The sequence below is a fragment of the Neopsephotus bourkii genome, unplaced genomic scaffold, assembly GCF_033783945.1.
Source record: "Neopsephotus bourkii isolate Nb327-2 ecotype Australia unplaced genomic scaffold, CSIRO-AGI_Nbou_v1 NB_107, whole genome shotgun sequence".
NCBI lineage: Eukaryota > Metazoa > Chordata > Aves > Psittaciformes > Psittacidae > Neopsephotus > Neopsephotus bourkii.
The window spans coordinates 16,412,168-16,436,020 of NW_026900624.1; the positions used below are offsets into that span (position 1 = coordinate 16,412,168).

At 56.4% G+C, this 23,853-nt stretch overlaps 3 protein-coding genes across 3 annotated transcripts; all 3 read left to right on the forward strand.

Moving 5' to 3' along the window:
* DNAL4 (dynein axonemal light chain 4) lies at positions 1–4,217 on the forward strand. Its single transcript, XM_061363458.1, has 4 exons — positions 1–257; positions 1,080–1,163; positions 2,486–3,574; positions 4,153–4,217. The coding sequence occupies exons 1-3, from the start codon at positions 186–188 to the stop codon at positions 2,648–2,650; spliced, it is 321 nt and encodes a 106-aa protein (XP_061219442.1). The 5' UTR covers positions 1–185; the 3' UTR covers positions 2,651–3,574; positions 4,153–4,217.
* Positions 4,218–8,570: 4,353 nt separating this feature from the next.
* On the forward strand, positions 8,571–14,072 carry LOC133217756 (extracellular serine/threonine protein kinase FAM20C-like). The gene is made up of 10 exons (XM_061363472.1): positions 8,571–9,201; positions 10,637–10,812; positions 10,899–10,977; positions 11,469–11,561; positions 11,744–11,859; positions 12,144–12,324; positions 12,634–12,743; positions 13,313–13,394; positions 13,531–13,590; positions 13,678–14,072. Exons 1-10 carry the CDS (start codon positions 8,738–8,740, stop codon positions 13,910–13,912), a joined length of 1,596 nt encoding a protein of 531 aa, XP_061219456.1. The 5' UTR covers positions 8,571–8,737; the 3' UTR covers positions 13,913–14,072.
* A 2,300-nt stretch (positions 14,073–16,372) lies between these two features.
* Positions 16,373–23,048, forward strand: SUN2 (Sad1 and UNC84 domain containing 2). The gene is made up of 17 exons (XM_061364701.1): positions 16,373–16,711; positions 17,211–17,386; positions 17,536–17,664; positions 17,866–17,961; positions 18,135–18,228; positions 18,436–18,503; positions 18,687–18,811; positions 19,126–19,346; positions 19,428–19,506; positions 19,594–19,637; positions 20,102–20,267; positions 20,350–20,571; positions 21,591–21,675; positions 21,769–21,884; positions 22,033–22,200; positions 22,574–22,666; positions 22,781–23,048. The coding sequence occupies exons 1-17, from the start codon at positions 16,518–16,520 to the stop codon at positions 22,892–22,894; spliced, it is 2,190 nt and encodes a 729-aa protein (XP_061220685.1). The 5' UTR covers positions 16,373–16,517; the 3' UTR covers positions 22,895–23,048.
* Positions 23,049–23,853: the final 805 nt, after the last annotated feature.

Sequence of the window (23,853 nt, forward strand, 5' to 3'; positions counted from 1 at the left end):
CTTTCTTACTCTTTTCTGTGTTTGTTTTTGTTCAAGCAGCATCCTCTGGGCTAAGTTTCCCCTTCTGCTGAAGCTGCTCTGCCTGTGCTCACAGAGCCACGTTCCTGTCTGCTGTCTGTGCTGCAGCACCTTGCTGAGCTCCAGGCAGCCCCTCCACCCCTTCCTGGGGTCACTGTGGAAGGACCATGGCAGACACCGGGGAGGGGAAAAAGGAGGAGGCTGAGTATAAAAGACTTCACAACTTTCCACTGATTAGGGTAAGAAGAGGGATGGATTATGCATTTACTAGTGTTACTAGTGTTACAGATATGAAATTCTATCTTCCTTGTACCAACCTTCCAAACTAGAATTTCTCCCAGGGAGTAGCTGCTGTGAGAACGTATGTGCTGATGGTCTGTGGTGGGATCCTGGTCATCACTGCTGCTTTCTCCCTATCCTTGACCATTGTCAAGGAATTCATTAGCCATTGTTCCCTGCCCCTGGGGCAAAGTGATCCATCTGATAGACTGAACATGCTGCCTTTGGAGGCCTCTTCTGTGTTCTGGATGCAGCTTGCCTTTTTTTTTTTTCACTAGAGGAGCTGGAGTAAAATTTCTCACTAGCCAGCCAGACAGCAGAAGAGGAAGAAAAGGCTGTGTAACTTAGCAATAATTAAGGACTGTGGTTGGAGCTGAATTAACAGGCTTTCCCTTCACCTTGTAACAGTAAAGCTCACAAATGTATTTACCTTCTCCTTTAAGCAGTGCTTACTTAGTGCTAGTCTTAATATTAGATAGAGAAGAATTCTGCGTTGGCTGGGACAAAGGTCCAAATGGATCATTTGTAATGCAATAAGGCATTTTCACATTTACTGTTCTCTGAAACAGTGGAAATGCTTGGTGTACAGACAAGCCTGTGTTGCTGGTGATGCCCTCCACCTTGAAGCAGGCATTAAAGGTCACAGGACTAGCTGCCTCTTGCCCACTCCCAGCAGTCTATGCCCCTGCTATACTCTGACAAAAGTGAGGGCTACTTACTGTCATCTTGTGTCTAATTGTTATTTTTCTGCTTAGTTCCTTTTGTTGGTTTTCTCTTCCCAGCATGCAGACATGCCGGAGGAGATGCGTGTAGAGGCCATGGAGCTGTGTGTCACAGCATGTGAGAAATATGCCACCAACAACGAGGTACCAGCCACATCCCAAAATAGCTGCTGCGGCTCAGGGAACCTGCAGAAGCAGGGCTAAGGGTGCAGGGCAGAGCAGAATCACATCCTGACATCCTATTACTCTCTTTCTGCACTGAGCAATAGTAGAGGAAGGCAAAGATCTTGTCTAGATCTTAGATTCGGTTCCCTTTGTCAGCAAGGTCCACAATAGCACTTTGTTTTCCTGAAGGAAGCAGAGATCGGTAGCAATGCTGCCTGCCAAACCATACCCTTTTCCTGATCCTGTCTTTCCTGTAACATGCTTCCACTCTGATCATAAAATGCCCTGTGGCACAGGGCTTGGTTCAGAACTCTGTGGAGAGTCTTGCTTTAGGGATGAGTACTGGTGAGGCACTGGAATAAGTTGCCCAGGGAGGTTGTGAATGCTCTATCCCTGGCAGTGTTCAGGGACAGGTTGGAGGAGGCCTTGGGTGATACGGTTTAGAGCGAGGTGTCCCTGCCCATGGCAGGGGGGTTGGAATTTGATGATCTTAAGGTCCTTTCCAACCCTAACTATTCTATGATTCTACATGAAAGTCTTTGAACCTTTAGGTACAGTCTGTTAAGTCTTCTCTCTTGGCTTTTAGCCTCCTAAAGGAAAGTACTGAGACCATATAAACAGGGGTTTATGCAGAAATTACGGCTTTTGGAAAGGTTGCCCTTAACTTTGATAACCAATGATAAAGGAGGGCACATCTTGCTCCATGAGCATGGCACAGACTGCTTGTTGCTGGAGCAGCTTTATGTTGGAGCAAGAAGACAGCTATGAAGCCAGATATTCCTTGTGTCCCATCATGCCTGAGACACCTCATGTCACTGCAAAATCATCTTCTCCTTTTTTTAGATCAGGCAGGTTGTGATCTGGGAGAAGCAACAGCCTTTTAAAAGTCAGCCTAATTTCAGTGTTTGGGTAATTAGCTGGAGGAAGAAAAAAATGGTCTCCTATAAAAATAGCCACAGCTTAGTGACCTGAATCTCCTCTCATGCTCACTGCACCCCATGTAACTCTGTCAGTGTCTAAGCCAGAACTCTTGCCTTCGACTGTGTGAATGAGGGAAATGACTGCTAGATGCAGTTCTTTAATTTCTTCTCGCTGCTGTGTGAGAGGCTGCTGTAAACACAGAGACCTGGTTTACCCTCGGGCATGGCTCTGGGGAGCTCCCACTTCCTGCAGGACAGTGGCTGTACCTGTTGCCCATGGCTTGAGTAGTCTACTGAAGGGAGAAGACAACTAGGGGGGTGTTTGCGTAAAATCTGACTGTTTGCTCTGTCTCACCCTATGCTCTCCTTCCCATTCTCCAGAGTGCTGCCAAGATGATCAAAGAGACAATGGACAAGAAATTTGGGTCCTCCTGGCATGTGGTGATTGGGGAAAGTTTTGGCTTTGAGATCACTCACGAGGTAAAGAGTCTGTTGTACATGTTCTTTGGTGGCAGCCTGGCCGTGTGCGTCTGGAAGTGCTCCTGACATCTGGCTGGCTCCCAGACTCGCTGCATACAAGAGATTTCTTCCTTTTCTTGACAGGTTTTATACAATCTGGAGGTGGGGCTGTATTTTTAATAAATGTCAAGATTATTTCTTTCCATACTGACGTGACGGTTACATAGGATACATATAGTTGCTGCGTGTGTGTGTGTGTATAAACTTGCAAAGCTGTCCTGTCCTTGCTCATGAGATTTCTCATCTGTATGTAGCTCTTTCCTTGGTGTCTGAGCCGAAGCTGGAAGGAGGTGGAAAATAGGTAATCTCACAACACGCTGCAAAGCTGTACAGCAGCACTAGGAGGGGGAAGTGAAAGAGGAAAGGTGCTATCTAGCCCTAAGGGATTTTTTGCCTCCCACTTGTTCCACGTCGTGTCCTCTCTTCTCTGCCTTCCCCAGTACTGTATGGTATAGCTCTGACCAGCACCTGTCTCTCCTCTCTCCGAGTACCATCTTCCCTGCTTCTAAGATGTGAAGTACAGAACTGGCAGTGCCAATGCTGCCCGTGGAGGTGTGAGCCACAGGGAAGGAGACCCGGCTTGCCCTTCCCCACTTCTTTTGGGAGGGTACAACAGCTGAGCTGTCTGGGTGTAGGAGGTTGCTATGCAAACTGCCCCCTCCTTTCTCACCCACTGCTTACTGAGATAGCATGAAAACACAGGCGGCTGACGATGCCTGGGGAGTGGGTGAGAACTATTCATAAGGCTCAAATGCCTCCCTGTCAGTTCTTGGGGGTGTTGCAAGTGCTGTGTACTTTCAGCATCTTGTTTGGAGGCTGAGGGAAGAAGGAGGCTCCATGTGAGATACCACATCAGAAGCCTCACATCTTTTTGGACTTACGTTCTTTTAGCCTGTTCATTTTTTAAAGCTGTCAGTGCTGGAGGATGGCGTGAACGTCAGTGTATGTTACGTATATGGCTGTCGTGGTTTAAACCCAGCCAAGACAGCCTGTCCACTCGCTCCCCCCCCCCCCTTCTTGCCCTCCCCTATTCTCGGAGGGACGGAGAGGAGAATCAGAAAGAATGCAACTCCCACGGGTTGAGATAAGAACAGTTTAGTAACTAAGGTATAACACAAATCACTACTGCTACCACCAATAATAGTAATGATAAAGGAAAAAAGAAGGGAAGAGAATACAACACCTCATCACCAGCTGACCGATAACTCGCCCCCCCAGCCCGACCAAGCACCGACCGATACCTCCTCCAACCCTGCAGTCCCCCTCGACCTTCTGGCTCACTCCCAGTTACCTCCTGGGCATGACGTGCTGTGGTATGGAATACCTCTTTGGTCAGTTTGGGTCAGGTGTCCTGTCTCTGCTTCCTCCCAGCTTCCCTCCTCCCTGGCAGAGCATGAGGCCCACAGAGTCCTTGGCCAAACCAAAACATCATTGGTTTTCAGCTCTGTTCCCAGGCCAAAAGTCAAAACACAGCACTGCACCAGCTACCAAGAAGGAGAAAAAATGACTGCTGCTGCTGCTAAACCCAGGACAATGGCTTATTTATATAAATCTGAGGAACTGTGTTTTTACAATAAAAATTTAGGAAAATGTCCTTTTTTGTGTCTGTTCTGAAATGAAAATCCCAAAGTGGAGGATGCGGAGGAAATGTAGTTCAGGAAACGTGCAAGTAAGCAAGCAATGGTGTAGCTCAGGCAGAGGACGGTCTCCATAGTGTAAGTTTCCTGGGCAACTTGTAGGTACCATCTCATCCTCCCTATTGAGTACCTTTCACCAGTGCAAGCAGTGATGAGGAGGAGGGCTGCCAGGCCCACAGTGCTGCTGGCCAAAGTCCACTCAGCTGTCTAAGCAGTAGCAGCAAGGCAGCATGCTGGTGTCCTCTGCCCAGCCAGTTGGCCTCTGCTCTGACCTTTGTGTTTGTGGCTTCCTTGATTTTCAGAGTTTTCCTCCCAGAATGTCACCAGCAGTACTGCTGGCACTTTGTGTTTTATGAGAGGCCATGCTTGAATCCACAGTTCAAGTCCAAAGGACCTTTCTGCATTAGTGCCTGCAGTGGATCAGACTGGTGGAGGCTCTTGCAATTCCTTTTGCTCCTGTTCTGAACTTCAGTGTGATGCTAGAGATGTCCTTCCTCCATTCTGTCATGTCAGGAGCTCTTCTATAAGACAGGAATCAGAGTAATTTGAAGAGAACTAGAAATTATTTCAAATTTGGACCATCTGTGTTGGCTGGGCCCAACACCTTCTCACATAATTCCTTATGGATCAGGTGGAAGGGAATTGCAAGGCTGGGGGGGCACGTAACTGGTACCATGACACCAGCCATGTGTGGTGGACCACAGTGGCAGGATGGCTGTGCAGTGTAGAAGAGTCCAAATCCCTTGAGCTGTCTCTTGGTGTGGTGACTGCCTTGCTCCAGCTGGCTGCCTTTACATGAAGATAGCACTGTTGCCTGGCACTTTCTGCAGCTGGCACATGGAAAGGATTATTTTCTCTTCCACAGCTTTCTACCTCTTCTAGGTTCTGAGGGAAAAGTAAAGCCAGCATCTTTGCAATGCCCTGCATTGGAGCATGGTGATACCTTCAGCCCTGCCACAGTCTCTTTAATCATGCCTCCTTCACACTAATGAATAATTAACTGCTGTGTGCAAATGCAGACACTCTGGTCATGAGCATCTCTGCAGGGTCATGGTGACCTGCAGGTGACCACAGGGAGCTGCTTACCTCAGCACACAATCTTTTGGTCTTGCTGCCAGTTTGTTATCTCTTTAGCCACCAGCTGACCAAAGCTAATGTCTCCATGACCTGCATCAATGGTAAGCAAACGCTGACTGCTCCCCAGCCTTCTCCAAGCATGAGCGTGCAACCAGATTGAGGTGACCTAGGTGTGAATTCTACAAGTGACTCCATCCCTGTCACTCCCCCAAGGTAAGTGCAAGGTGGTTCACAGGAGAGCAGCAGGCTATTTTGTTTCCAAGGGTAACAGCTTTCCCACAGGATGTTACCATGAAGCAGCCAACCCATCTTACCTGCTTTGCGTGCCCTGTACACGAAAGCGTGAACCTCAGCTTCCCAAAACAGCTCTGTGTCAAGGCCCCTGCTCTGGGGCAAGTGTTCAATAAGACAGATTGATTTTCCTGCCTGCTGCAAGTTGAGCCATGCTGTGCTCGCCCCTGTATGTTAACAGGCTGTGGAACTGCCACATTTTTGGGCATGTGTGTCCTAGATGGGTAGAATGGTTTGGGTTGGAAGAGACCCTAAAGCTCATCCAGTTCCAAAACCCGTGCCATGGGTAGGGATACCTTTCACCAGAGCAGGTTGCTCCAAGCTGGTTCATGGATCAGAGGTTGTCTCCTGAGTTTTCCCGCAAGAGACACCCCTGCCACTGATGCTCTGGAGCCTCTAGGACCTACCTGCTTTTGACTGTAGAGCTGCAGCCTCTTTTGCTGAAGAGTTTTACCTTACAAATTTTCAGCAGAAAGTTGGGAAGTTGGCAACAGGTGCCTTGCTATTATGTTCTACTCTTCCTCTCATTTCCTGCCCCCTGTGTGTTGCTGCCTTTACCCATCAAAGCGTCGGGCTGAGTCAGATGTAGAAAATGAGATGAAAAACGCACTGTGATGCATCGGTGCCAGCCGAAATGACCCTTTCTATCTGCCCATCCTGGAAAGCTGCGGTAGCAGCTCAGGGGGCTGTGCTTCGTGACTTCATCCTTCCCCACTGAGGGGAGATGGGAAACATCATTATCAGCTGCTGGGGAGTCCTGACTCGATGCCAGTGGTGGAAATGTCCTTGGATGTACAGCTCTTCCTCCACCCCAGGGGTGGCTTGAACCTGCTGAGAAGCAGGGAAGGTGCTGGGAAGATGGAAGGAGAGATGGTGGGGAGGGGAAGATGGGAAGAAAGAGGTGCAAATTCAACTGCTTCTGTCATGATGTCATGGCAACGAGGTGCGTCTGCACGCTGTCAGGCGATGGGGGCAGGCTTTGAAGCTCTCCAGCTCTTCTCTGGTGCTGCAGGCTCGTGTCTGACTCGCTGACAAATCCTGTGGTTAATATTTAATGCCAGCATCGAAGTGCTGAGGGTGACAAGTGCTCCCACCTAACCCCCTGCTTCCGCTTTCAAATGGAATGCTAAAGCAAGGTGAGGGGTGGGATTGCAAGCTTCCCTAGCCCAGGGATGGGACTCATGGTCAGTGGGATGGCTTTGGCCCATAGGGTCTGTGTCCTCTTCTGGCTCCAGGATGTGGGAGGGAGGTTTCAGTTTGGAGGTGGTCTGGGGCATTGGAAAGGGGGATGTGTGCGTCTCTCTCTTGCATCGCTCTCCCAGGGCTGGCTATGGAATAAAGAAATCCATGGCCCTGCTCTGGGAGCTGAGCCCAGCTCCTTTGATGTGAACTGTTAGCACATGGGTTTTGTTGGTGTTTTTTTTCTGCTGGGCAATGACCTAATGACCCCATGTTCCATCTCCAGCCCCTCCTAGGTGCCTTCTTTCCAAACCCTGTATCCGGGCTGGATCCAGCAAACCTTCCGGAGGAAGACATCATGTTCCCCTCCGTGGCTGTGGGGGGGAAGCTATCTGCTCCCCTTCCCAGCTCCTTCTGCAGGGCTTCGAGCTCACCAGCCAGGCAGGAACACTCTCCTCCTCCCGGCTCGCTCCGGCTCCCATCGGCCATCTTGTCAGTGCAAGGCTCGGGAGGGGAACGCGGAGCTGGCTGAATCTGGGGCGGCTGATGGTGTCAGCCACAGATGGTTTCCAGGCAACTGTCACACTGTGGGACATGGAGAGCCAAGAACACTGGGAACACCGTGTTCCCTCCACAGCGCCTGGGAGGGGGATGAGCCTGGCATGGACGGAGCCCGCATGAGATGGTGCAGAGAGGACAGCATGTGAGAAACGGTAGTGCAGGGATGGCACTGGAAAAGCTCCTCCCGTGTACAGCCTCCTGCCTGCTGCTCACCATACCCTCACTGGGTTGGAGCGAGGATGTCCAAGCTGGCTGCTGGTACATCACGCGGCGAGGAAGGACCGCTTGGTGCATGAGATTTCACCTGCCCTCTGCATCCTTTGGGAAATCAGAAAGAGGAAACACATCGCTCCAGATTTCCAATTCCCCAGGCTTGTTGCGGGTGTTCCCATGCTTCTCTGTCCCTTCACAAATCCAAAGCTCCCTCCCTACAAGCCACTAGCACTTTTTGCCCATGCAGACTGGCTCTGTGTCCCTGGATGTCACTGGAAAAGTGAATTCCTGATCAAAATGGGCTGCCTTTCCCCTCCACAAGCTGCCAGTCCTCCCCAGTGCTCAGTGCGTCCTGCTGCCCTTCTGTGCTGATGCCTGAGGGAGCAAGCAGCATCCCCACTCCTGCCTGCCCACCTCCCCTGCCTGCTTCAGAGGCCCTGCAAGCATCCCTGCCCACAAACCTTGCCTGCCTGGCAGCTCTTCCTTACACCGCCAAGCCCAGTTTTTCCCCTCCCGGTGATGCTGATGCTCACATCTTCATTTTACCTAATCTGAGTGGTTTTGAAAGGGGGCTGAGAGCAAGCAGTTTTAATCACTTGGGTATTTAACGGTGATAAAGTTGCTCTGTCTGAGCAGCAGGAGCAGAACTCACCTGGATTACAGGCGTGTGGGTATGATGGACATGGGGAATGGGGCTGTGTAGTGTTGGGCAGGGTGGGTGCTGCATAGCGGCAGAACCGCTTTGATGCCCTGTATACAAAGGAAGGTTCTGCAGCCCAGTGTAGGTGACAGCACAGAGGGATGGGATGGTGCGGGGGTTATCTGCAGCCATCACTGTCCCCAAGCCAGCTTGGTGGTTATTGATTTGGAACTTGCCCTGTTCACACTGACCGTGGTGGTGCCAGCTTGCCCCTTATCAGCACTGATAAACCTCTCCCAACCTCCCGCCCCATCCCACTGCCATCCCAGCATTGTCACCCCATCCGCGGTGACAGATCATTCCTGAGACTCTTCTAGCGCACTGGTTGTTCTTCTGCTGTGCTGCTCTAAATTCAGGACACCTTGCTCCTGTTTTTGCACAGAGGCTGCAGCCACAACAGTTCTCTTAGCCCCGGGTGGGTGCCCACATCTTGCTGAGCATCTCGGGTGAGGAAAGATGCGACGCCGGCTGCAAACACTTTGCCAAAGGAAATGTAAAGTCAGCCTCCTCTTTCTGCTATTCCTGGCCCTCCTGGTGCACCTGGTGACGGATTTGGCTCTCCCTGCAGCCTGCAGGCGCTGTGGCTGCGATACGAAAGCACTGAAAACCTTGGGTGTCCCATCAGGCAGACCTGCGCTGGCCGGCCCCAAAAAGCTGAGCCTGAGAATCCTTCAGGATTTTAGCGGCAGCAACAGCTCCTTGGAGAAGAGCTCCTTGCTACAGGGAAGGGCTGGAGAGCTGGGGCGCCAGCGCCAGCATGGAGAGGGGAATACAGGGCAGACTGAGAGATCAAAGCTGGAGGCACTCTTCGAGCATCCTCTTTACAACATCCCAGTCCCAGCGGTGACAGAGAAAGACAAGCTGTTTGTCGTCAACCCGATGGAGAAGTTCAGCCTGCACAGCAGTGGGAGTGACGAATGGTGAGGAGTGAGCTCAGCCCTGGCTTGCTTTGGGTGGATAGGTGGGGTTGAGGGGAAGGTGTCAGGGACCAAACACACCGTTTTTCTGCATAGACCAGCATCTTAACCCCAGAGGGGCCCTGATTGCTGAGCGCGCTCTTTTCGTGCTTCAAGTCTCTTGTCCCAGCCCTGAGTTTCTGGGTTGCTACCCAGAAGCCTTTAGCACGCAGCAAAGCCAGAAGAGGCTCTTGAATTAATCATAGTATTATGTAAGGTATCTTTCAGGTGATCTCCTCGTCTCCTTTCCTTCCCCAGTGCAGACTGGCCTTTGCTCTCTCTCTTTACATATGAGGAAGTCCCCAGTCCAGATTTCTAACCACTTTTATCCCCTCTCCCAGCACACTGGAGGTGCAGAGCCTGCAGTGTAGGTTTACCTCCAACCCTGAGACTGTTCCTGTCCTCTATTCCACAGGGCATCCCCTGACCCCTTCAGGCTCGGCCATATGGTGACTCACCACTGCCGACTGCCTATTTTTATCACTGGACTACTAACCTCTAATTAGGAGGGAAGCTATTAAAAGTTTTAGTGTTGATAACACATAGCAGCTTCCTTATAGAAAGCACACTTTCCAGTCGTAGTGGCTGCTAGAATGGGGAGAGAACACAGGCTGGTTTAAGGGCTGATTTCCACAGATGGGTATTTGCCTTGTCTCTGAGGGCCACCTCTCCTATGGATAACCATGGGAGATGGGTCTGGTTTGATGGAATTTGGGCACAGTCTGCATTTTCCTAGAGAGAGATGTGGATTTGGGTTATAGGTGCCCTTGGTCAGACTGTCCCATTGCAGTGCTGGTGCAGAGCAGGGGCAGATGCCCCCAGGAGCCCTCCTTGAATGCCAGGAACCTGCAGCTTTGCCGGAGGCACAGAGATAGGGAAACCGGGGTGTGCGATAAACCCATCCAGGGGGAACCAGACACTGAGGGTGGGAGTGGAGCTCAGTGCTGGTGATGGCTGGGAAGCCCCTGCTTCTCAACCCATTTTATGGGTGCACGTGTGTCCCCAGTGAGCACATGGGGGTGTTACCGGTTGCATGCCCGGCAGCTAGTCACCTGGGGGGAAATCTACGAGATGAGCTGCCCCAGCAGGGAAATAAAGGCAGGGATGAGAGGAGCAGGATTAGCCCAGGGGCTTTCTGCAGGGGATGTGAGGGAAGAGAAGACACCGAGCCCCTCCAACCATCCCAGCCCATCCTCCTGGCCAACCACATTGAGTGGGATCTGCCCGGGAGCCCCATGGAGGGCACATGGGGCGAGGGGTTTCACCAACATCCAGGGCCTTCCCCCTGCCTCACCCTCCATGCACCAGCTCCCAGGAAGGGCCTGGGGATGTGGGACCTGTCCCATCCCAACTAAACGCTGTCGTTGTTGTTGGGGTGGCGCTGGCTGTCGGGCTGCAGGGTCAGCAGCAGTAAAGCCGAGACGCTCCTCCCGACAGGGAAGACGGCCTACGACACCTACCCTGCCTGGCTCAAATTCCACGTTGGCATCAACCGCTATGAGCTGTATCCCCGCCAGGACCCCCTGATGCCAACCCTTCTCCGGGACTTGGCCACACAGAGGATCGTCAGCTCGGGTACCACCTCCCTGCCTGCACCCCTGCCCGCACCCCTGCCCGCTGCCTGCTGCCCTCCTCCCTCATCCCGGTGTGCTCCCTTTCAGTCCAGAAGTCCGGTGGGACCCAGCTCAAGCTCATCATGACGTTCCCAAATTACGGACAGGCCCTCTTCAAGCCCATGAAGTGAGTAGAGCCAGGGACACCCCCATACCCCCCCCTGCGCGGTCCCATTAGGGGGTGAGGAGCGGCTGGAGAAGAGAACGGAGGGAGAAATGCTCCGTGTTCCGCCTCGCTTCGGCCCCCCCGCCATCCCCCGAAATTGAGGCGAGCGGGATGGTCCCCTTCCCCTCGCCTTCCCTGCTGCTGCTTGCGGCAGCCTGAGCGCAGCTTGTGATGGGGTAGTGACCTCCAGTGGTGGAAAGAAGAAGATGGTCCATGAGGACCACCCCGGAGCCTCCAGTCCTTGAGGGCTTCCCAGCCCTCGGATTGCGAGCAGGGGATGCATGGGGGGCGTGGGGCTGCACCACCCCGCAGGGAGCAACTGGAGGAGACTGGGTCTGGCTGTGTCTCCAGTGGCATCAGGGACACAGGGTGAGGGCTGGTTTGGAGCCAAGGCCATGCTCGTGGTGAGCCTGCCCAATGGCTGTCACCTCCACCCTCCCTTCTCCTCCCAGGCAGACCCGGGACCAGGAGACCCCCATCGACTTCTTCTACTTCTCGGACTTTGAGCGGCACAATGCAGAGATTGCAGCCTTCCATCTGGACAGGTGAGTGCAAGCTTTGCATCCAACTCTGCTCTCCCACGACAGCAAAGCACCGCAGAAACTGCTCCTTCATCCCACCTCTTCCTCCCTGTGCGAGGGACACCTGCGTCTCATGATGGGTTTAATAACTCGCTGTGAAACCAGCTGGGGGTCAACAAGGAATGGTGCCAAGTTCTGTGTTTCAGGATCCTGGATTTCCGGCGAATCCCTCCCGTTTCTGGCCGTTTGGTCAATATAACAAAGGAGATTCGTGACATTACCACGGACAAGAAACTGGCCAAGACTTTCTTCATCTCTCCAGGTGAGTTTTTGTGCTGTCCCTCCTCTCCTGGAGGGGGCTGCTCCTGCCCAGGCTCCTGCGCACTGGGGCAAACAGTCCCTTTGGGGACTGCTGCAGTTCCCATTGGGTCCCCTGCCATGGGATAGTGCTCCTCAAGGCCTTCCCTGCCATTCCTTTGCTGGTGGCACATGGCCGCGGTGCATGCAGCATCCTCACGTGGCTGCCGGCTGGGCCGCCATACATGGGGGTAGCAGGCTCGCTGCCTTCCTGTCCTTTGCCAACCTTTGCTTTGTCCCCTTGGCCAGCGGGCAACATCTGCTTCTACGGGGAGTGCTCCTACTACTGCTCCACCGAGCATGCCCTCTGTGGCAAGCCGGACCGGCTGGAGGGCTCCATGGCCGCCCTGCTGCCCGACAAGACTCTGGCCAAGCGGCACTCCTGGCGCAGCCCCTGGCGCCGCTCCTACCACAAGAGCAAGAAAGCTGAGTGAGCTGGGTCACAGGGAGGGATGGGGACATGGAATCATAGAACCACACAATGGTTTGGGTTGGAAGGGACCTTAAAGCTCACCCAGTTCCAACCCCCTGCCACGGGCAGGGACACCTTCCACTAGAGCAGGTTGCTCCAAGCCCCGTCCAACCTGGCCTTGAGCACTGCCAGGGATGGGGCAGCCACAGCTTCTCTGGGCCTCAGCACCCTCATAGTGAGGAATGGGGCAGCAGAACAGTGGGACAGGAGGGGGCTGCCCCATGACTGCTGTCATAGCCCTGTCCCACACTCGGCCTCTGCCCACAGGTGGGAGCTGAACCCCAACTACTGCACTCAGGTGCGGGAGACACCACCCTATGACAGGGGCCATCGCCTCCTCGACCTCATCGACATGACGGTCCTTGATTTCCTTATGGGTGAGCCCTGCTGTGCTGGCGCTGGGATCCGGGAGGCCCAAACAGCTTCATGTCCCACAGTACCGTGCCCTGTGAGGTTTGCTGGCCAAACCGTTGCTCAGGCTGCAGAGAGCTGGGCTCTTACCCAAACCGAGAGCAAAGGCTGTTCCATTAGGACACATGCCAGGCAGAAACCAAAGGACAAGCTGAACACCCTGGGCACAGGAAGCACCTGCGAGCAAGCTCCCACATGCCGCCCCTGGGGAGCCGGGATGTAGGGATGCTCCTCAAGCCTTGAATTGCCTATCCTGTTCCTAGGGATGGTCCTTCCTCCCCATGCTGTCCCCCAACATCATCTGACTTGGAGAGCTTCCCATCTTCTCATCTCTGGCTCCCTCCATGGGGCTGCTGGGATGAGAAGGGGGTTGGGCTTTGCTTGGGTCCCCCTATGCCATGGCCATGACCACCTGGAGGTGCCCCCAGCCTTTTTCCCCAGCCTCTGGGTTTCGGTCTCACACCAGGAGGGGTGCATATCCCTGCTCCCACATTCCGGCCCACCACCCTACGGCCCCCTTGTTGCCCCACTGCAGGCAATATGGATCGGCACCACTACGAGACCTTCGAGAAGTTTGGGAATGACACTTTCTTACTCCACCTGGACAACGGCCGCGGGTAAAGCCGGGGAGGGGGAAGCAAGCCTAGCAAAGGGGTGGTGGGAAACAGCGGGTCGTGCCAAAATGCTCCCCACACTGGGCTCTGAGCCGTGGGGCGATGCTGCCCTGATGCCCACTGATGGGATTTCCTCCAGCTTCGGCACTCACTCACGTGATGAACTGTCCATCCTGGCCCCGCTCCGGCAATGCTGCAGGTAAGGGACTCCCACAGTGCACCCCAGAGCTGCTGTCGGGAAAGGATTCCCTGGATTGAGACCCTTCTCCCTCCTCATCTTGGGCAGCATCAAGAAATCGACCTACCTGCGGCTGCAGCTGCTGGCCACCCCGTCCTACCGCCTGAGCGACCTGCTGCGGGAGGCGCTGGCCACCGACCCCCTGGCCCCCGTCCTGGCCGAGCCCCACTTGCGCGCGCTGGACCGGCGCCTGGCGAAGGTGCTGGCGGCGGTGGGACACTGCCTGGCCGGGGCAGCCCACCCGGACAAGGTGCTGGTGGATGATGTGGGGTCACAGGTTTGACGGGGGGGGCGTACCCCACGGAGGTTGGGGTGTTTTGGTGAGAGTGATATGGAGAGCGGTGTGCATAGCCTGGCTTTTGGCAGCGCTGGGGCCGGCAGTGTGATGCACCGGGAAAGGGGGTGTAGGGATAGCTGGGACAGGGAGGGTATTTAAATAAAAGGTTGGCTTAGTGGAGACGATGAGCTGAGATCTCCCCAAGCAGGGCTGCTTTTCCTTCTGCCTCCCTCACAACCCCTTCCAGCACAGCGATGCCCTGGTGACCCCCAGAACCCCACTGAGGCATGAGCTCCCAGCCACTCACTACTTACCCCTGTGCTGCTCTTCCCATACCCATCCAAAAAACCCCACACCTCCAGCATCGCCACCTTTGCTGCAGCCCTGGGGGTGCAACAAGGGGGTGAAAAGCCCCATTCCCCCCCCCCCAGCATTCCCTCAAATCCTCCAGGAACTGCTACCAACTCCCTCCCCACCAGAAACTGGCTCTCAGGAGGGGATGGATTGACCTGGGGCCATGCACCCTATTTAGTACCCAGTGGCTCAGCACCCAGCTTATCCGCTGAGCTTCCCACGGGGGTTAATCCACAGCAGGGTTATGTCAGCTGGGGCAGGTGCCTCACAGCCGCCACCAGTGTCCCCAGGTAAAGGTGCCAACAGGGAGATGTCCTCTGGCCTGGCTGGTCACCCGTGCGGTGATGGAAAACTGCAGGAAAGGCTGGGAAAGGGTGGCTGGTGCAGCGGGAGGCAGCGCTGCCCTGGAAAAGCCAGGCAGAGATTTAGGCTGCAACAAAAATGGGCTCGAAAGGGAGAAAAAAGGGAAAGAAAAGGGAGACAAAGAGGGTCTGTCTGTGTTACACAACGGGGCCGGGGACCGTGAATTGGGGTTTGTTGCGGTCTCACCCCCCCCTTTTGGCAGCAGGTCCCCAGCCCGTGCACCAGCCCTGGCGTGGAGAGGAGAAGGTTTTGAGGTTTCAGGGCTGTTTCTCAACAGGGCTGGTTTCACGTTTTTAACCCTTTCTATAAACGCCCTTTTGCCGCCTTACCCGAAGCCAACGGGGCCGTTCCCATGCTGTGCCCCCCCCCCCCAGCCGAGCTCCCACAGGGAGCTGTCAGATTTAGAACGCGGGGCGTAGGAGGCGGCTGCTGTCTCACCCCGGCGCCTTGGCACAAGGTCCCACGGGAGCAGCCGGGTTTGGCTCCCGCCCCGCAGCCCATGGGGGAGAGGGATGGTAACGGGGTGTCTGAGCCCATGGGGCTGGGCAGCAGCAGAACCTGCCCACCCGGTCGAGGCGGCGTGGGCACACGGGTGTCGAGTGGGGCTGCCTGCGCCGTAGGGATGGGTTTGGCTGTGCCGTCGAGGTGGTGTGTGGGGTTGCTGGGTGTTTGCCACCTCACCGGGGCTGCCAAACCATCTGCCCCAGCAAAACTCAAACAGGGCTGGGGAGCAAGAAGGAGCCCCCATCTTGGATCACCATCACCCATAGTGTGTACCCAAGGGCCTGCCCTTGCCTGGTAGCATGGGTTGCCTGCAGCCCTTGGTGGGCATAGGGGGTGTTGGCTGGAAGTCCCCCAGGGCTGAAGTGTTTGGTGACCTGTGGGCAGCCAGGGGGTAGGGATGGGCCTTCCTCATCACCCCCAAATGATAAGCATAGAATCCCAGACTGGTTTGGGTTGGAAGGGACCTTAAAGCTCATCCAGTTCCAACCCCCTGCCATGGGCAGGGACACCTTCCACTAGAGCAGGTTGTTCCAAGCCCCGTCCAGCCTGGCCTTGAACACTGCCAGGGATGGGGCAGCCACAGCTTCTCTGTGCAACCTGTGCCAGGACCTCATCACCCTCACAGGGAAGAATCTCTTCCTTAACTCTAACCCGTATCTCCTCCCTGTGAGGTTAAAGCCATTCCCATCACAACAATAAGGCGATGCTAATATAGCGATTGCGATAGCAACAGCGATAACAATAAAGAGTCTGTCGAGGAGCCCCTACAAGGCGGCGGGCAGGCGGCGAGCGGCGGCGCCGGGCGCGCCGTGGAGAGGGGCGGGGCGGTGGCTGGGGGGGTGGATCAATGGGGTAGGGCGGGGCACCGGGGGGCGGGGCTCTGGGCTCTGATCGGCAGACAAAAGGGGGCGGAGCGGCGTCAACGGCATCCGTGGGCAGGGACGGCGGCAGCGGCAGCGACAGCGGCAGCGGCAGGGGCAGGGGAAGGGGTGAGTGCGGGCCTGGGCTGCGCGTAGGTGGTGGTGGGCGTGCGGGGACACGGGCCAGGGACGAGGGTGGTGTAGAAGGTCGGAGGGTGCCCGCTTGGGTGGCCCGTGGGAGGGGTGGAGAAGGGAAGGGAGTATGCGTGTGTGTGCGTATATAAATAAATATATATAAATGTATATCTTTATATATATATTATATATATATATTAAATACGCATATATATTCCTCTGTAACCTTGTAAGGCGGCCTTGGTGGCGATGGAACGGGCGGGCGGCTCCATCCCGGCCCGGCAGTGGCTGCCCGCGGCAGCAGGTGCCCCTCGGCGGGCTTTCAGCACCCACAGCACCTGCCCGGGCACCCCCCGCGAGTGGGCTCCCTGCTACCGGTGCGTCCCCTCCTGCTGATGCTTCCTTGTCTCCCCTCCCCGCCCCAGTTGAACCGTGAACCCCCCCGTCCCGAGCCGCCGGCAATGGCCCGCCGCAGCCAGCGCCTCATCACTACCCGCTATTACCTCGAGGATGACGATGCCACGACCGGCAGCAGCAGCAGCTCCCTGATGGGAAGGGAACAGCTCCCCTTCAAGGAGGGCGCGGGCAGGTTAGAGGGGTGCGGGGCCGTCCCATCTCCCAGACGTGGTCAGGGCACTCCATCCCACAGCATGGAGCGGGCACCTTCCCCGGCAGCTTGCAGACGGGAGCATGACGGCGAGCTCGCTGCGTTCCGGCATGGCCGCTGCCTGCCTGGGACCGGCTGTGCCCTCCGGGTGCTCCCATCCGCGGCACCTCTGCGTTCCCCCGTGGGCGGCTGGGGGGGTTTGGTGCCGCCTGCAGCCCGGGGGCGGGAGGGAGGTGTGCTGCCAGTGCCGGGCCGGAAAACCGCAGCGGTGCGAGCGGAAGCGGTGCCCGCGGATGAGCGGCAGCGCCTCTCGCAAAGCAGCGGTTGCACCCTCCAAAACCTGCCCCCACCCGGTGCAGGGCGGAGGGAAGCGATGCCGGCCAAGGGCGTGGGGTGAAGGCCCCGTTTCTGCCCCGGGGGTGCACTGAGACGTCCCCCTCCTGTACCCGTGCGTGGCTGATGAGCCCGTTCTCGCCCACAGCAGGACGGTCAGGAGGAAATCGAGGAGCGCCAAGCGCCTCTCTCCTGCCCCCAGCACCCAAACCTCCTACTACAGCGAGTCCCTGGTGAGCGAGTCCTACCTGGGGGGCAGCCCGGGCCTTGCTGCCCTGGGCAGCTCCATGTTGGACGATGCCCTGGACAGCAGCATGTATTTGGGTGAGCTCTCCCTTATGTTTCTCCCACAGTAGCTGGGGATGTTCTTTGTGCACCAGCAGGGTGTCGGGGCAGCCCCACCAGGACAGCTGCCCCCCTTGGGGATGGGGATGGTGAATGGTTTCTGAGGAGGACTCTGTGTTTTATGGAAGGTGGCGAGTTCTCTACCAAAAGAGGCAGTGGGGACGGAGAGTCCAGCAAGATCAGTGGGCTGCTGGAGAGGAAGACGTACGACACCTATGCCTCTTCGTCTGGGTACTCCTCGGAAGATGACTATGCCGGTAGGGATGCTCTGGCCTCTCTGCAGTGCCAGGGATGCTGGGGGGAAATGCCCCCAGGGGGACCAGCCCAGCACCTGCCTGTGCTCAGGCTGCTGTCAGCCCCACCTGCATGCCCCCCCCTGTGTAAAGCCTTCACCCTGGGTGACAGACAGGGGTGCAGGCGCTGTTTGGTGACTTACTGCCTTGTTTCTTCCTTCCCAGGTCACTCCAGCTCAGGCCAGAGTAGCTCTGGGTCGTGGCTGAGGTCTGCAGCCTCCCAGGCGGGCTCCTTCCTCTGGCTGGTGTTCACTGCACCATGTGAGTGGAGAGGTGTTTGCAGCAGCACCTTTTCTTCCCTGCTGGAGTCTCTACTCCGCATGTGATGTTCTGTCATTGCGTGGAGGGGTTTCACCTCCCTGCGGAGCATCCTGGGGGGCAGAGGGCGCATCTTCGCCAGGATGCTGCCTGAGGCTTGGTTTGTCTCCCTGCAGTTCGGTTCCTGAGGTGGCTGTTCTCGGGGCTGGCAGCTGCCTGGCACCGCCTCACCGGCACGGCTCCATACCCGGCCAGTATCCCCTTCTCCAGGTGAGTGTGGTGGTGGGACACCAGGATGGGGGAGATGTAGGGAAAACCCACAGGACCCCAGAGAGGGGGTGCCTCATAGGCCACACAACATGTGGGGTGAATGTCCTGTGGGTAGACTTTGCTTTCCCTCTGGTCCCCATCTGGAGAAATGTGGTGGGAGAAGGTGGCTGCATCCCTACAGGCACGTCTCTCTCCTCTGTGCTCCAGGCGTTACTTGTGGCTGAAGAGGCCTCTGATTCTGCTGCTACTCCTGCTCCTTGCTCCTGCTGCCTACGGTGAGTTGGCCTGGCTCAGTCGGTTGCCCTGAGATCAGGGGCAGTGCAGAGCGTACCACTGGGGCACAGGATGGTCCTGAGCTCAATGCTCCTGGTACCCTGCTACCTCTGTTGATGGCTGAGCTTCTGCACATCCACCCTGTCCCCTGCCATTTTAACCATCTCATCCCCCTGCATGCCTAGGAGCTTGGTACTTCTACCCCTATGGGCTGTCCACACACAGCCTCCCAGCCTTCCCGTGGTGGGGAGCAGGAAAGCTTTCCCCCTCTGATGTGCCTGAGACAGGAGACCTGACCACGCTGGACCAGGTAAGCCTTGGCAAGGAAGGGCATTGCAGTGACCCAGGTGGCGTGGGAGCCTGCCCAGAGCTGGGACAGTGTGGTCATGGCTGAAAGAGCCCTGCCATGCTGATCTAAATGGTTCCCCCAGCTTGTGGCCATCTTGCTCTTGGGTGTCCCAGGGATGGACTAGGGGGAACATCTGCCCTCTCCTGGGAAGCAGCAGATGTATAGGATGCCATTGACTTCAGGGACTGGGTGGCCTGAGTCCCCTGTCGCAGGGGTCCCTGTGGAGCAGGCAGCCCCTTGAGGGGCTGCATCACACCTTGCCTTTGCTGCTGCAGGGTCACTACCGGCTCCTGCCTGGCTTCCAGGCCCTGGGGAAGCGCTTGGAGGTGATAGAGGCTGAGATGTCACAGTGGGAGCTGCAGCAGGGAGCAGCAGCCGTGGCAGCAGGTGGGAAGCCACCCTCAGAGGGTGTCCTGGCACTGCTGGAGGGGCTGTTGAGCCGCCGGGATGCAGGGCTGAAGGAGCATCTCCGCACTGACATGAGCAGCCATCTCCAGGTGAGGTTTGGGGGGCATGCGGGAAGGTTGGGGGCATGTGGGGCCGGGCTGTGATGTTCCCCCCTGTTCCTCACCCTGCGGGGTGAGCTGGATGCTCTACGAGCTGAGGTGTGGAGGGATCTGGATGGACACCTAGGGAAGATGGCACAAGCCTCTCGGGTAAGGGAATGAGCATGTGGTGGTACCAAGGCAGGACATCCCTGCTACTGGCGTCAGAGGTCTCACCCCTTCCCCTTCTCCTGGCAGGAGATGGAGACACATTTGCTGCAGCTGAACTCGGAATGGCAGAGGTAATGCTGCTGTCCAAGCAGAGCTGCTGCTCTGTTAGGGGCAGGCAGGTAGCAGGGTGAAATACCCACAGGGAGGCATAGGAGGGGTTTCCAAGTCTGGTTTGCTTGGGGCAAAGGAGAGTCTGAGAGGCACAATCTCTTGTGGAATGCGTGATGGATACGTGGGTATGTTGGCAAGAGAGTGCCCTGGCTGCCAGCAGGGCTCAAAGGGGCATTGCAGCAAATAACCTTCATGGCCGTTGTTTTGCATCACTGTGGGGAGCATGGCCCTTCAGCTGAGGAGCGAGCTGGGGATGCTTTCCCACAGGATGCAATAGAAGAGGTCACTGCTACAGGAATTAAACCCATTTGGGGCTGGGGATGGGTGCAGGCCGTGGTGGGGATGAACCTGCTCCCCCTGTTCGCAGAGGGGAGCTGGGACTGCTGCCGGTGTGAGGTTGTGTTGCCCCTTTCTCTCGGCACAGCTCAGCACAGGATAACCTGCAAGGAAGCTTCCAGCGGGAGGTGGGCAAGCTGGAGGAGGAGGTGGCAGTGCTGAGGAGGGAGCTGGCGAGCCTCGTATCAGACCAGGAGGTGATGAGGGAGCACATGGAAGGGATGCTGGAGCAGCTGAAAGCAGTGAAGGCTGACGTGAGTCCCTGGTCCCACTATGTTTGGCAGAGGGGGGTACAAGGGTGCCTGCCACGGGGCTGAGCTCTCTGCCCTGTTTCAGGTGGAAGCTCAGTTCCCAGCATGGGCCCGTCAGTTCCTGTCACAGTCCCAGCAGGATGGCAGTGCTGGGCCTGTCAGCCAGCAGGAGCACTTGCAAGCGGAGCTCCAGGCCCTGGAGCGTAGAATCCTGGGCAAAGTCTTGGAGGACAGGAGGCTGTCAGCAGGGGATGCTGGGATCAGAGTGGCCCTGCAGCAAGGGGGAACCACGGGGGTGACAGAGGAGGTGAGTGTTGGTGACTGCAGGTGTGGGATCAGGGGCTGTGTCCCATGGTGTATGTGAATGGGGGTGGCACATGTGCCTAGTAAATAGCAGAGCCGTGGGGACCGCCCTTATATTTGGGACATTGACCGTGGGTTCACATCCCACCTGGCAAGAGCATCCCTGAAACTCCTCCATCCCTGAAACTTCTGCATCCCTGAAACCCCCATCCCTTCTCTGCTGCTCGCTTCCACCTTGCTCTGGAAGGGGTCACTGGCAATATCTGCATGCCTGTGGGGCTCTCCCTGTCTTAAAATCCAGGCTTCTGCTTGCATATCCTTCACCCAGAAGGCAGGGCAGATGCCATCAAGGTTTGAGCATCTTGTTTACCCCTATCTTCATCAGCACCGCTGAGTCACTTGGGGCAAAGCATTTCAGCTGAATGACACCAAAGGAAAAAATGAGTCTGCTTGCTTTGGAAATTGTTGTTGGCAATTCCCTATGGAGGTAGTGAGGGGGAGGGATCAAAGCTGGGATTTGCAGTCCCTGCAGAGCTCTGTGCACACACAAAGTTTAGACCCACAGTGATGCTGCAGGGTCCCAGCTCCTGGGGCTGGGTTTTGGCTCAGAGGGATGCTGTGGCCAGCTCCTCCTTTTCTGGATGGCGGGAGCTCCCATCAATCCTGCAGGAGGTCGCTGCAGGGGCCAGCTGGGGAGGACTGCGTGGGCTTTCAGGTTGTGTCTGGTACCTGCTGGGGGACACTCCTCCTCTCCTAGGCCTACCCCTTTTGGGACAGGGACAGGCAAGCCCAGTGTGCCTGGGCACAGCCCCTTCATGCACAGCTCCTCTCTGGGCTATTTTTAGCAGCCTCTAACGAGGCTTCCCAGCCAAACGCGTGTCTTCCCATTCCTGCTGCAGTGATTCATCCTCTGGCTGCTTGCAGGAAGGTCCTTGCGCCCTCTCTGTCCCCACGGGGTGGAGGCGGGTGGGAGGCAGGATGCCCACCCTGGCCCTTTCCCCCTTTCACTCTGCTCTCCCACAGCAAGTGCATCTCATCGTGGACCAGGCCCTGAAGCTCTACAGCGAGGACCGTGTGGGGATGGCTGACTATGCCCTGGAGTCAGCAGGTAAGTGGTGTGGGGTGAGCCAGCCATCTTGGGGAGGGGACCACGTACCTGCCGCTATGCAGCTCACCTGGTGCTGTCCCCTCTCGATGTCAGGGGCCAGTGTCATCAACACCCGCTGCTCAGAGACCTATAGGACATGGACGGCGCTGCTGAGCTTGTTTGGCATCCCCCTGTGGTACCAGTCGCAGTCCCCCCGTGTTATCTTGCAGGTGGGCACCCTCAGGGTGAGAAGGGAAGGGCCAACTGGGCTGGTTCTCTTGCTGGGTTTTATTTGGCTCCTGCTCTAAGCAAGCGACCAGGGGAGAAAACGGCACTGACGGTGATAACATTGCTGGTGTCTTGCTCTTGTGCTTGTAGCCAGACGTCAACCCTGGGAACTGCTGGGCGTTTCATGGGTCCCAGGGCTTTGCCGTCATCCGTCTCTCCAGCATCATCCGCCCCACGGCCGTGACACTGGAGCACATCCCAAAAGCTCTCTCCCACAAGGGGAACATCGACAGTGCCCCCAAGGACTTCGCTGTCTATGTGAGTGACCTGAGGGAGGAGGAAGGGGACACAGTGGGAGGGTGCCATTGGAGAGGATCAGGAGGAGAGGGCTAGTGAGTCCTGTACCTGGCCGTGGGGTGCTGTAGTGAAGGGGAGAGGGAGAGCACCAGGCTTTGGGAGGGGGTTTAGGAAGCACTGGAAGAGGGAATTGAGCAGGTATAACTCTTGGTCTCTTCCTCCTCATCCTTCCCCACTGGCCCCTGTCCCCATTTGTCTGTTTTGGCCTGGAAGAGCAGGAGTGGAGACCAAGTGTGCTTGTGCCTCCATCTCCCTCTTCTGCCCTGGGTGCACCTCTGCTCTCCCTCTCTGATCACCACCTCTTCTCCCTTTCTGCCTCCCTGCCCCTCCATAGGGTTTAAAGGAGGAGAGAGAGGAGGAAGGCCTTCTCCTTGGGCAGTTCGAGTACAACCACAATGGCAATCCCATCCAAACGTTTTACTTTGAGGTAAGTGCTTTGCTCTCGGAGCGCTTGACCCCAAGAAGACAACGGGACCCCTGGGCTCTCTGAGCCGCAGAGAGCTCTCAAGGGCTCAGGTTTTTCCTTCCCCCTCTCCCCAAGGATGACACCATTGGCACGTACCAGCTGGTGGAGCTGCGGGTGCTGAGCAATTGGGGTCACCTCGAATACACCTGCATCTACCGCTTCCGTGTGCACGGGGAGCCGGTGCTCTGACCCCAGCGTGGGATGAGGACGTTGCCGGGCTGACAGCAGGAGGGGTTCGTCTGGGTCACCGCTTCGCACATAGAAACCTTGGGATGTGCCAGCAGCTGCTTCCCACACGAGCTGGGGTTTAAGGGGTTAGGCTTTCACTCTTCCAAGAGCTGGGGTGGCATGGGTCCTGGTGCAGCCTGGCTTGGTTTAAGCGTGTATTGGACACTTAAACTTTTTAAAGCTCCTTTTTTTTATCGGGTCTGCGCAGTTCTTCATCCCCACCGCCTGCTCCTTTCCGACGGTGTGCCTAGTGCTGCCAGGGCTTGGGAAAGGGGTATGGGATTTTGCCATGTGCTTCACACAGGCTTGGGTGCGATACGGTGTATGGGACCGTGGTGAGCGGCTCGGTGCCGGTGGAGTAGGTAGGAGCCAGCAGTCACAGCCACTGACTCTCTCCCTTCCTCACAGGGTCTTTTCTCCTGCCTTAGTGTTGGCTTTGGTAGAGATCTCCACGTCTCTGATGCTGGGCTGGCAGAGGGGAAATATAACAGTATTAGTGAAGTATTAACAAACTAACGGTTCGGGGTGGCATGTGGGGGTGGCAGAGCCTGCCCTGGTGCTGCTCTCCGTCTGCTCAAGCCCTCCCGCTTGCCAGCGGCTGGGTATTGGCAATGCCGTTGGCCTCCCTGGCTGGCTGCTCCCCAGTGTTAAGCTTGATAACGCTACTGAAAACTCCTGTTACCTGCTTTCCTTTTGGGTTTGTTCTGGGTTTTTGAGGGGTGGGGGGGGAGGGGAGGTATTTTCCAGGTGGGGTGTTTGGGGTTTTATTTTTTGTAGTAACAAAGTCAAAAAAAACCTTTTCCATGTGATTGCTACTTAACCAGAGAATGTTACATGGTGCCGCTTGGGCAAGTGGCTTAGATGCAAAGAGGGCTAGAGCTTTGTTTAGCATGGGAATAGCGCACACACAGTAGGATAAG